Here is an 11,708-nt window from a genome sequence, read left to right as displayed (position 1 = left end):
TTGGACGCAGCTGGTGGGTCGACGTCGTGTTCAGTGGAATCGACTGCATAAAGCGTGAACGCTGGCTGGTTTTGTAGACAAACATAAAAAATAGTTTGGGCGATTTTTTTTAACATCCATTCAACGTTGGGTTTCCTAATCAGTTTTGCTTAGAATGCCTCCCAAAAAGCCCGCGGCGGAAAAGATTGTGCCTACCTCACCTGTTGGTTCGGAGAGCCATGATGACTCTGAGACAGCCGAATCAGGTTTGTATCCCAATGCAACACGTTAACACGTGTAGTCCAATGATCTAGATGTGATTGTGCAATAACGTCGTTTCGTTCATCTAGATGCGGTGGGTTCTGTGTCGACGAGCAAAGTACCAGCTCATCCCCCGGCCATGGTAATGGTAAAGAATGCTGTGAAAGAGTTGGATTCGCGGAAAGGGGTATCGTCGCAGGCGATACGAAACAGCATCAAGGCGAAATATCCCGCTATGGAGTTGGTGAGGCTGAAGTACATGGTGCGTAAGGCCTTGATCAAAGGACTCGAGAATGGCACATTGGTCCGACCTGCCAACTCCACCGCTGCTGCTACTGGCGCACAGGGGAGATTTCGGGTAGGCTATTGGGTTGTAGGCTAATTCGGTCCACTGAATTGACAACTTAACCTTGCTTTGAAGTAACGTCCTTTTTTTGTGTGTGTCCAGCTTGCACCCAAAAAACCCACGGATCCAAAGGAGAAAAGTGAAAACACTGATCCCACTGAGGAAAAGCCAAAGGCCACAAAAGCTGGGCCCAAAAAGGCCAACGGTGCAGACAAGGAAGCCGGTAAGCACCGTGCATCATCTGCCAGACTGCTTGCTCATCCAACTTTAAGGTTACTACATTTACCTATTCAAATCGTATGTTGAAGGTACTGGGAAGAAAAAGGACTCAAAGAAAAAGAGCGAAAATACTGAGGTATGTTTGTTTTTATATTAAGCATTGTTTGTTCAGTTGGCATAGAAACGCTTAACTTTCATCTTGTCTCAAGACTGTCAAGAAGACGAAGAAAGCCGACGATGCTGCAGCGTCAAAGGTGGCCCCAGCAAAGAGACCCAAGGCTAAGAGGGGTGCCGTAAACATGGAGGCTTCAGAGGAGAGGTTGGATGATGTGGAACCTAAAGCAAAGGTACCGAGAGCCAAGAAGCCTAAGGCAAAGGAAGTTGAGGCGAAGGAACCCAAAGCGAAAGCACCCAAAGCTGTGAAGGAACCTAAAGCAAAAGCACCCAAAGCTGTGAAGGAACCTAAAGCTGCCAAGGAAGTTAAGGCCAAGGAACCTAAAGCTGCCAAGGAACCTAAAGCTGCAAAGGAAGTTGAGGAAAAGGAACCTGATGCTGCAGAGGAACCTGATGCTGCTGAGGAAGTTGAGGCAAAGGAACCCAAAGCTGCAAAGGAACCTAAAGCTAAAGTAACCAAAGCTGCCAAGGAAAAGGCCTCGGTCAAGGATGACAAACCCAAGGCTACAACGGCTGCCGGGAGGCGCGTAAAGATCACAGAATAATTATGTAATGCATGTTTTTAAATTGTGTTTGCAATAAAGAATCTTTAGTTAGATTTTGTACTTGACTGCTTTCATCTAATACTATTTGTTTAGAGTTGTGTAAATGCACCATTTGTCCGACTCAAAAGGTATCTTGTGTGGGACGGCTTGTTTTGAAAGTTTTCACAATTCTCGACGTTTGGAGACCTATTTAAATGGACTATCAGGAAGAGTTGTACCAGGCTTGACACTTGGTTCTCAAGTGTTCAAATATATTGTGCACAAGATAACATGATCCCTTTGCGGTCGGATTTTACAGCTTATTCCTCTGGTTAGACCAAAAGGTGGCCTCATTACCTTTCCTGGAGAAGAAGCGGTCATTGCAAGTTTCAGATTTATCTTGCATTAATACAATGATCAATTCACTTTTCCCTTTAGTGTGCACCAAGACAGGTGACTTTTCACCAGTACGGAGACTGAACTGTCTGAATCCGGCCTCATCCCTTCTGTGTGCCAACAGATGGGCTAGGGCTGTGGGGTTGTCCTTATTGGTTAAAGGTTCTGCTAGTAGTGGACTAGCTCTAGACATTTTAGTAAGGTACAAAAACAACATGCGACATTGGCAGTTGAGTCAGCCATTTTTTTATAGAACTGAAATTCTTGTCACCAAGACTGCCAGATGTCTTGTTCCACTTTAAAGCGGAGGCAAGAAATCCTGACATTTCATGTTTCTTCATGCTTGAATGACCAATTTGTTTTAAATGGTTGTGAAAAAGGCACATTGTTGGTTTTTGGTGCAGGGTATATAATTTGTCATTGATTAAAATGGCTGCCGTTTTATTTTGGTGCTAATGACCTCTTTGACCGTGAGTTTGCAATAAAACTTAGCAAATACAAATATACTTTCATATAGTCATGAAGAAAAAGCAACGTTAATCACTTTTAAAACAGGATGTTTATTTTTAAAAAATAAAAAGTCAACTAAAAAGCATTACTCTTCACCAATAGAAACAGTACGGAAGCACTGAGTCTTTGAGCATTTCCATCGCTCTTCAAGTAGGTTCATTCAGTTCATAGATTATTTTTCTGCAGTGGCAATGCAGTCAGGACCGTGGCAGCCAACATTTTAGCCTTCAAACGTTTAGCGTAGACGTCCACTTCCTTGCCCCGGTCGTAACCAGTGTTAATGACTTCACACGCTAATAACGATATGTCGAAAGATTCACCACAAATCAATCCAGTGCCGAGCGGGTTTGTTTCCATAGCAGTGCAGTTGATCTGTCAGCACCTTGTCCTGCCTTCCTTCTGAGTTGGAACAGAAGATGTTTTTTTTGGGATGAGCTGAAAATATTTGGGTGGAAGATAAAGTAGATGATTCAATACCATTTAAAAACAAAAAAACTAAGCAAAACATAAAAACAAAATCAAGTGAACTGCTGATTATCACTGAAGGTCAATAAGAGGAACACCCTTAAAATCAACAGCTTATCAAATTGTGACAAATCCATTTCACTTGAATCCACTACACCGATAAAAGTTTAATACAATTTTTCCCACAGAATTAAAAAAATGTGTAAACAAATTCACTCAGGCGAGAGAAGTCAAGTGTGCTGTTCTCTGCCCCTTCAACGTATGCACCCATCCTCTTTCATCCACGCCGACATTGCACCAAAGGTATATAGTGATTGCCACAACGGCAAATCCGAACTTGGCTGTTTCGGGCCCCCTTTCATTCTTCTTCTTGGTGACGCTCACACTAAACATTGTGTGGAGCGCCTATTGAGGTGGAGCGGGAGGAGCGCGCCAGTGGGGGGCAGACCCTGGGATACACCTGGCTTTGATATATTCCCCTCCCAACACTGTACACCCCCTGTATCGTCTTTCAGCGACCCATAGCCCCTAGGGGGGGCAGGTCATCTGGGGTGCAAAAGGAAGCGGTCCGTGTACTGCGAGATGGCCTCCCAGTTTCTCCAGAGGAAGGCGAGCAGGATCACCAGGAGCAGGGTGGTGAAAGTGCGGCTGCGCGTCTTCATCAGGGGGACCACGCAGTTGGCCACGGTGGAGACGAACACCAATAGCACGGCCATGACGGCCAGCAGCACGTTGATGAGCTTGCCCAGGAGGGTGCGCGCCGTGGCGTTCTCCAGGCCCTCCAGCTGCACCGTCTGCTGCTGCTGCTGCTGCAGCTCCATCTTGGAGATCCGGGTCTGACAGGCCTCTAGTGCCTCCTGCAGGTCAGTGGGAGAGATGTCATTCAGAAGGCTCTGATCTTCATTCTAACCTTATGCACACCCATCCCTTCCCTGGACCCACCCTTCTGTGACCCAATACATCAACATAACCATGTGGGAAATAATGCCGGAATATAATCATTTCAAACGTATGGAAACTTTTACCATGTTGAATTGAACAGCTAACCTAATACAAGCAAATGCACAACCCAAACAAAATGAATGTTAAAAGTGTGATGCGTCTAGAAAATGTCAGGTCTTTCAGGTCTACTTTACGTCTACAGTCTGGTGAGGCATACCTGTATATCTCTAGCTCTTTCATAAGACTGGTAAGCAATCTTCTCCTCCATGCTGGCTAGCTCTTGTTTCAAGTTCAGGATTTCATTTTGATGCAGTTCTGTTAAGTCATTGAGTTGCTCTTCTAAGCGTTCGCACCTGAAAAATACAGGGGTTCATAAAAAAACGGACAATAAAGACTATTTTAAAATGTATTGTTCTTGCTTACATGCCAATAGCACCGTTCCCATGAACATTTCGCACCTGAATCTCTCTTCCTGGAGGGACTCCATGATCATTGTGTTGTCCCTCTGATAGTGGCCCTTCAGGATCTCAAACGACTCCTCTATCCGACCCTGGTTCTCCCGCAGCTCCTGGATCTCGTGGAGCAGCGCGTCGAAGCCGGACGCCTGGCCGTGCTCCAGGGTGTTCCCTTTGGAGCTGGGGGGGCCCCCGGGGGCCCCGGTGGCGCTGATGGCCCCCGCCGAACCGGACGTGGCGCTGGAGCAATCGTCCTCGCTGCCGTACTTGGGGCTGGACTGCAGCTGCCCCGCGCCGAGGGTCCGGGCGGCCCCGGGGCCCACGCACTCGTCCCCCTGGGTCTCGTCCAGGGAGTCTTTGAGGCCCGCAATGTTGTCCGCGCTGCCGAACTTGTTGCGGATCAGGGACGCGATCTCCCTGGGCTTGGACACCACGGCGCCGGCGGCAGAGTGAGTGGCGTGAGAGAAGCTGGAGAGGCCCCCGGTCACCTGTAGGGGGCAGAACTGGGTAAACAAACACTTGGGCTGGGCCACCATGTTTGTGGGATACAGAGAAGTAGAAAATTCAAAGAAAATCAGCATGCTCACTCTGAAAAAACATACATGGTTCGACTTTTATACTTTATATAATGTCATAGAAAAAACAACAATGTGGAAAAGTTTGAAGCCTAAACAACAACAACAACAACAACAGGGGGAGTACAACATGCTCCACACCTTGGCTCCGACGTCCTTCAGTCCCTGATGCATGTCCCGGAACACGTCCTTGGGCGCGCGGGGGATGCCGTTGTGCTCCACCTCGCGCAGCTTGCGGTGGTAGTGCTCCAGCTTCCTCTGCAGCTGCTGGATGGTCTGCGCCGACTTCTGGTTCTTCTTCTCGAACACCTGCTTGATGCGCGCGCTCTGCTGCTTGTCGGCGTTGTTGGCCAGCTTGAGGTACTCGGCCACGTTGTCGTCGCGCGCCGTCTGCTCGATCTTGATCTGCTCGGTGAGCTTGAGGATCTTCTGCTGCAGGTGGGCGATGGCCAGCTTGGTCCTCTGGGGGTCCGGCGTGCCGTCCACCACGTCCAGCCCGTAGCCGTCCGCCCCGTAGGAGAGGGCGATGGGTGAGACGGCCGGGCCCGAACCGTCGTAGCGCTCCAGCTGGTCAGAGAGGAGGGTGAGAACGGGAGGCGGGGTGAGCGGTCGTATCAGGTGTAGGGACGGACAGGGGACCCAGAGAAGGCACTGATATTCAATAAGCTGACAGTCATCTTTAAATGTGTGGTCTGTTTAGTGTACTATTAATTAAATAGAATTGTACGTTTTAATAGCAAAAATTACTTATGTATGCTATGAGTGTCTCAAATCAACACAAAGTTGTCTACCAGTAACAGTAGTTTTAGACAATGTATTATTTGGTGGCCAGCAGAATTAGCATTTTAAAAGGAATCAGAAATTTGGAAATTATTCGCTTTATTTAGCCTGCCAAGTGTTACCTAAATGAAGCCATTACTCCAGGCTTTAAATGCTCTCTGACCTGAAGTAGACTTAAAGGCAGCAAACGCTAAATTTAGAAAGGCTTACCGTGCATAGCAACCAACTACTCAGACGAGATCAGTGACATTTGCAATGCTGCTTACATATCTAGTCACCTTTCCAGCAGGGCAGGGCCCAGCCATTAACAACCTCCCGATTCATTACATGTACCCCACTAAGTACTGCTTCAATATAATCCCTGTTGAATAATTAACTTGAATATTACGATGAATTACTTCCCACATGCGTTGCTAGATAATTGGACGACGCTAAACACATTTTGTCAGAAGCCACAAGCTGTTGTTTAATGTGCTGGATGAGAATTTAGTTTCTTCGAGAACCACGGAGAAGCACAAATGAAGGGTTATTAACTTGTTCATTCAATCAGGACAACGTTATTGTTCTATTTGCAATGTATTATTTTACAACACATTCTGGGGTTTTTTGCCAAGCGTTCTTCGTTGCATGTTTGTACTGTTGGTAATTATATTGGCCCATTTAGTGTTCACGCAAAGTGAAAACAGCAAACCCCACCAAGCAAAAGGGCTGCAAATGTTGATTTGTCTGTTTAACTTTGCAAAAGGCCACCACAGTAACCCTGGGACTCAGCGGCTGGCTGTGTACCTTGTCCGGCTCCTCCGTGGAGTGGTAACCCGACGTGAGCAGTATGTCCGCCAGGGCGGGGCAGGTGGGCGTGTCGGTGGTGGAGGAGGAGCGCGGGCGCCCGGCCTGCAGCAGGGCCTCGTGGGTGCTCCGGCGGTGGATCTGGGGGCTTCCTTTCGGGGGGAGCTCCCCGGCCCCCCCCGCCGCCTTGCTGCGGCGGCTCTGCAGGCTGGTTCCTCGCTTCATCATGGGTGGGGCGCCGCGGATCTGCTGCAGGACGCGACTCAGAGCTGCGGGGGGAGCGGAAGCGGCAGGGTTGTCAGAGTCCACGGGGGGCCCCGAGGAGGCGAGGGGGTCCCCTGCCTCTGGCCCTGGGTCGGCGGGGTCAGGGGCAGGGGCCAGGGGCGCCGTGGCGTCATACGGGGAGACGGAGGAGCGCCGGCGCTGGGGCTGGAAGAACTGCTTCAGCCCGTGGCCCAGAGCGCCCATGTTTTCCCGGGCATTGTGGGTGATTTTGGACAAACCGTGCTCCGTCTCCGACGCCCGCCTGCCGGCCTCCGTCTCCGAGCGGCCTCCGGCGTCAGGCTCCTCTGGGCTCTGCTCGCTACTAGCCTGATCCATCACGGGCCTCCAGTCTCACAGTGTGGGGGCACTCGGGGGTGCAGGGGACTAGCTATGTCCCGATGCCACACCCCCTCTGAAAGTCTGGTTCGGAGCCGGAAAGCAGAGGGGATGGCGCTCAGACGAGCGTGCATGCATCGGTGGTTTGGCGTAATGTCATGCTCGTCTGATACAAAAAAGGAAAATAAAATGATTACGGCATGCGACAGTGACAGATGAACGTATATACAGCAGAAGAGTGGAAGAATAACATAAGAAAGCAAAACTTGAGTTGGGACCGAGACATGGGCCTTGGAAACTGTTTTTAAGCAAAACAGATGTTCAATTTAGAACAAAAAGACCTTTGGGTCAAACAGCATGTGACATGTCTGACAGTCCCAACACACCAGTACAAAAACACTAAAAGGTCTAAAAATGATATTTTAAATTGAAGAATGGTTTCTGAAATACTAATAGTTTCAATTTGGTTCAAGTTGTCAATGAATCCTAGAGCTGTAGGTCAGACCAAATCTCTGGAAGAATCTTTCTAATAACATTTCAGAAAGTATTCAAATCAAGTCATACGTAAAATACGTGAATGGTTTGATAACAGAAATTCATGAGTTGTATGCATGTGTTGATGAGTTGTATGTGTATAAAATCCATGAGGCTCAAATGAAGAAAAATGATGTGGTGCGCTGATTCTCAACCTTACAAAGGGAATCATACATAGCCCTGCTTTCAAAGGGTGGGCTGATTGCTGCTTGGTTCAAAACTAAGAGATACACTGCAGAGAAACACACCATGACTTGAATTACAAATGGCTGCTCGTATAAAAGGTTTAGCTGCACCAATCCATAACAGAGACAGAGATATATAAGAGAGAGACAGAGACGGAGACAGTGTGGGAGACAGTGAGAGACAGGGAGAGCCAGAGAGGGGCAGAGACTTACCATTAGCCAAGCTTCTCCTCTTCTGGCTCACAACTCAGGAGTCGCTAAACAAGAAGCACTCAGATTAGCTTCAGCTATATTGATTTTAATGGCATTCACATTAAACCGGTACCCGTAAACGAGAGCAGTAATGCATGTTTGTTATAACTGTTGTCTTAATACGTACAAATACAATAATACCAAACAATCCATTAATTCCAGTAGTCTCCACAATAATGGCATTCAAATGTCATACAGAAATATGGTAATGGATATATATATTTTGACTTTGTTGTATTGTCTATAAGATAATAGAGATGTTAGAATCGATCAGGGAGGTGATGATCAGGTAACTAAAGATGACATCTTTAAACTCAAAAGTCATCCTTAGTTTCCCCAAACTCCATGAGACTATGCAGGCCAAATAGTCAATACAGGGCTATTAGAGATATTTCTTTATGAATGAAACGCCTCAAGCACCCATCTGGAGCATTCCATTTATCTGCACTAAAGCCTTAAGTTATATACATGTTCCCCATATCCTTCAATACAAAAGAAGTCAACTGTTGTTCAGATACAAGGCTAGCCCTGCATTGTGCAACTTCCTTTAACCTTTGAAGGGCACAGGACAATCCTCGCAGTATAAATAAAAGGGTGTTTACATAAGAGAACTCATGCATCTATGTTACCTTTATCTTGGGGGACGTGCTGTGCCACACTCAATTGTGTCATATAACAAGAAGCACAGTATATAACCTATACCATAAGTAAAAAACGTTACCATTTGTGGAAGCCTAAATAATACTATGTTGTGATCACACCGAGGACATTTGACAAGCTAGAGCAAAGTCACCATGTGCAAAGCAATTCCGTAAAGCTTAACAGGCCCATGAAATGAATTTAGTCATAAATCACGCAATGTACTAGCTAAATGTTAAGTACTGTTCACTTATCCGCTTGACCTGCTTCTATATTTACAGTCATTATGTGATTAAAATGTTAATTTAGTGAATAAAAAAAATTCACAGAGGAAGTCTGATTTTTTAAAATTATAGCAGGGTCTTTTAGGATACATAAAAAATCATACAAAATATTTTTTTAACAAGCTACAGTATATGCATCTGTCATTTTGGCATGCCATCTATTAAACCGTGTCAGGCACGTTCCCTGTTTTAGCGAGTAAAATAAACCTAACGAAAACCACGAGTACACAACATGCATACATGGAGAGATCCTTTCCCCGAAACAGTAATGGCTCCTGGTTTTCTAATGTTGCCTATGCAACGTAGAAAGCCAAATTAACATGGCAGATGTAATTTCTAGAATATTTTTATGTTAATACTATTAGAACTTAGAACTCGAATAAAAGTGTTGGATACATGTTCATGCCAAATCATAACAAAGCATCACTTAACAGGCTCCAGGGCAAGGCATTTGTGCTTGAAGTGGGTCAGTGAACATTCGACTGTCACGCTGTTGACAGCCTCTGCACATCCAGCCATCCAAGGTCAAAAGTGACCATCCTTAGTATTGGTGTCTCTGTTCCAAGTACCATTTAGCTTTGGGGCTTTACCAAGTACCCATGCTGATTATTCAGACAATTAAGACCCTACCTTGGATTTTGTCTTGTATTGTTATCAAGCTATCTCCTACATGGAGCAGAATAATTTAGAAATAATATAAAATTAAACTATGATAAAACCAACGTGGTGTACTTAAATGTTACATTTTTAATGGATTTCAGAATCAAAGCAAGTTGTTAGGGGATGCCACCAATAAGCATTACCCTCGCTTGTCTGATGTAGATATGATCAAATAGAACAGAAACTTCTTTCTTAATGACCCCTCCTTGTCATGTTATCTGGTTTAATAAACATCAAATGGCCGCATTCGTACGTTTTCAGAAGATAAAAGCACTTGATGCATTGCAGAAAATGAAGATATGTGCATGTGGAAATATTAATGAATCAGCTTTTCATGATGCACACACGCAGCATAGTGCAATGGGCACCTCGCTAGCTTACTCTGGCAGGCCTGGCTTCTTACACTTCAGGGAAGACATCAATTATACGAAACTTGCCATTGGACGACTGTAGTGCTTTTTAAATCCATACATACGTTTCCCCCACATATATGGTTCGCTTGCAAGCTAGCGTGTGGGTATAGCAGGTGGCTAAAGCTACAAGCTAAAGATGCATCAGATCGTATTCATTTTGTCTTTAAGGGCGAGTCTTCGTGGCCGTGCTGAACAAGTTGGTGGAATGGTTAATAAATAATCCTGTTATAACAGTGTTTTAACGCTCGTAGAAGCCCATATGTATTCAACTCAACCAAATTTCATATCTTTAAAAAGTGCATTCTGGTAACCGTTCATCTATGGTAAATGGTCCATCACTTTACTCAAATAACTGGTGGGAGAGGCTTCATTACTCATAACAACGGAGCAACCGAGACTACTCTTGGTTATCCATTTCGGTGTTTAGATATTTCAATTGAGGAGGTTATCTGCCGTGGCCAAAAAAAGTCCCCACCTGCTAGTGCGCTTCAATGAAGCTTCCCTCAGGCTTGTTTATATCCAGCACTACACGGTACAAAGTCGGCTCCGACGCCGACACGGCACTGGCCTAGCCAAGGGTATCCATCGGAACCTGGGGTTCGTCTTGACATGGAGCAGTGTCGCCTCCCGAAACGAGTGACTCTGTCCGTGCACCGACGCCTAGCATCGCCCGCTACCCTGGATCGACGCTTCGTGCCAAAACACGCGCTGACCCCACGTCGGCTCCGGCGCTCGGCGGTGAACTCCCCGGCTAGGTCGCTAGCTTCTTAGAGCCGCCTCAGCCCCTAGTTAGCCGAGCTACAGACAAATCCCGGAGACCTCGCCAGGCTCGCCAGCCAGCACCGATAATCGGATCAATGGAAGTAATCGCCCGTATAAACACCGCATAAAAACAAGCATATTGAGATTTTACTTTGAGTGTTGAAACAAAAGTACCGTTTGCGAGCCTGAACTTACATGGGCGCTGAGAGGGCTGTGTTGATGACCGTTCATTTTCCCGATGGAACACTCCCAAGGATGACGTCAAATGGCGCGCTCCGCGTCAGGACAAAGTGCATCAATAACCATAACGTGCGTCTCGGTGCAGGTGGATTGGTCCAAGATATGGCTTATTGGTCGAAGCCGATTAGAAGGCCCTTGACATCGACGCGATATCATCACCTATAAAAAAGTTTTTAATTTAAAGCGAAAGACTTATCCAAATAGGTCAAATTTGAGTATGTGGGACTTTCGTTTCGATTATAGTCTACAACACAGACACATGTCATTTAAAAATAATAATAATCGATTAGCCTGGTTACATAATGACAGTGATTGTGACGATATTCCATTCAAACGAGGATTCTTATAGTGCAATGCAGCTGAATGGGGGGGCTCTCTTACGCATCAGAAATGGATCTTTCCTTGAGAAAACAGGTAGATCAATAAATCAATGAAGTGAGGAACCAATAAGTTGAATAATAATCGAATTGTCAACTGAATATAATACCGGTGAGGCCTTAAAGACTATAATGTTTTTTTATGTCTGATTTGCGTTGGAGAAAGGGACAGAGGGAGGTCAAGTTTGAATCCCTGTAGCTGCATATGGCAAGAAAGGGCTACAGGAGGGGCTGTGGCGAATGGCTCTTCACAGGGGGAGGAGGCAGTACATCATCTGTGGTGTCCTTCACACCGGTTCTCTTCTGGCGACAGAGGGCATTGAGGGTAAATAAGACTGTGGAGATTGTGG

At 46.1% G+C, this 11,708-nt stretch overlaps 2 protein-coding genes across 4 annotated transcripts; one reads left to right on the top strand and one right to left on the bottom strand.

The window, feature by feature from the left end:
- The first annotated feature begins 12 nt into the window (after nt 1-12).
- On the top strand, nt 13-1,577 carry LOC130402156 (protein B4). Its single transcript, XM_056606284.1, has 5 exons — nt 13-245; nt 330-598; nt 689-809; nt 895-941; nt 1,015-1,577. The coding sequence occupies exons 1-5, from the start codon at nt 155-157 to the stop codon at nt 1,522-1,524; spliced, it is 1,038 nt and encodes a 345-aa protein (XP_056462259.1). The 5' UTR covers nt 13-154; the 3' UTR covers nt 1,525-1,577.
- Nucleotides 1,578-2,075: 498 nt separating this feature from the next.
- On the bottom strand, nt 2,076-11,140 carry tmcc1b (transmembrane and coiled-coil domain family 1b). Of its 3 annotated transcripts, none has more exons than XM_056606262.1 (7): nt 10,937-11,140; nt 7,945-7,988; nt 6,413-7,178; nt 4,988-5,413; nt 4,275-4,795; nt 4,034-4,169; nt 2,076-3,731 (listed from the first exon to the last, which is right to left on the bottom strand). In XM_056606262.1, the coding sequence occupies exons 3-7, from the start codon at nt 7,010-7,012 to the stop codon at nt 3,417-3,419; spliced, it is 1,998 nt and encodes a 665-aa protein (XP_056462237.1). In that variant the 5' UTR covers nt 7,013-7,178; nt 7,945-7,988; nt 10,937-11,140; the 3' UTR covers nt 2,076-3,416. The 3 variants fall into 3 exon arrangements, with proteins under 3 accessions (XP_056462237.1, XP_056462238.1, XP_056462239.1); XM_056606263.1 differs by lacking the exon at nt 10,937-11,140 and adding an exon at nt 10,455-10,930; XM_056606264.1 differs by having other exon boundaries at nt 2,082-3,731; nt 4,275-4,759; nt 10,937-11,125.
- Nucleotides 11,141-11,708: the final 568 nt, after the last annotated feature.

Source organism: Gadus chalcogrammus, chromosome 13 (assembly GCF_026213295.1).
Source record: "Gadus chalcogrammus isolate NIFS_2021 chromosome 13, NIFS_Gcha_1.0, whole genome shotgun sequence".
Lineage (NCBI taxonomy): Eukaryota > Metazoa > Chordata > Actinopteri > Gadiformes > Gadidae > Gadus > Gadus chalcogrammus.
Note: the sequence above shows the minus strand (reverse complement) of the source record. Positions and strands in the feature narration are given on the sequence as shown.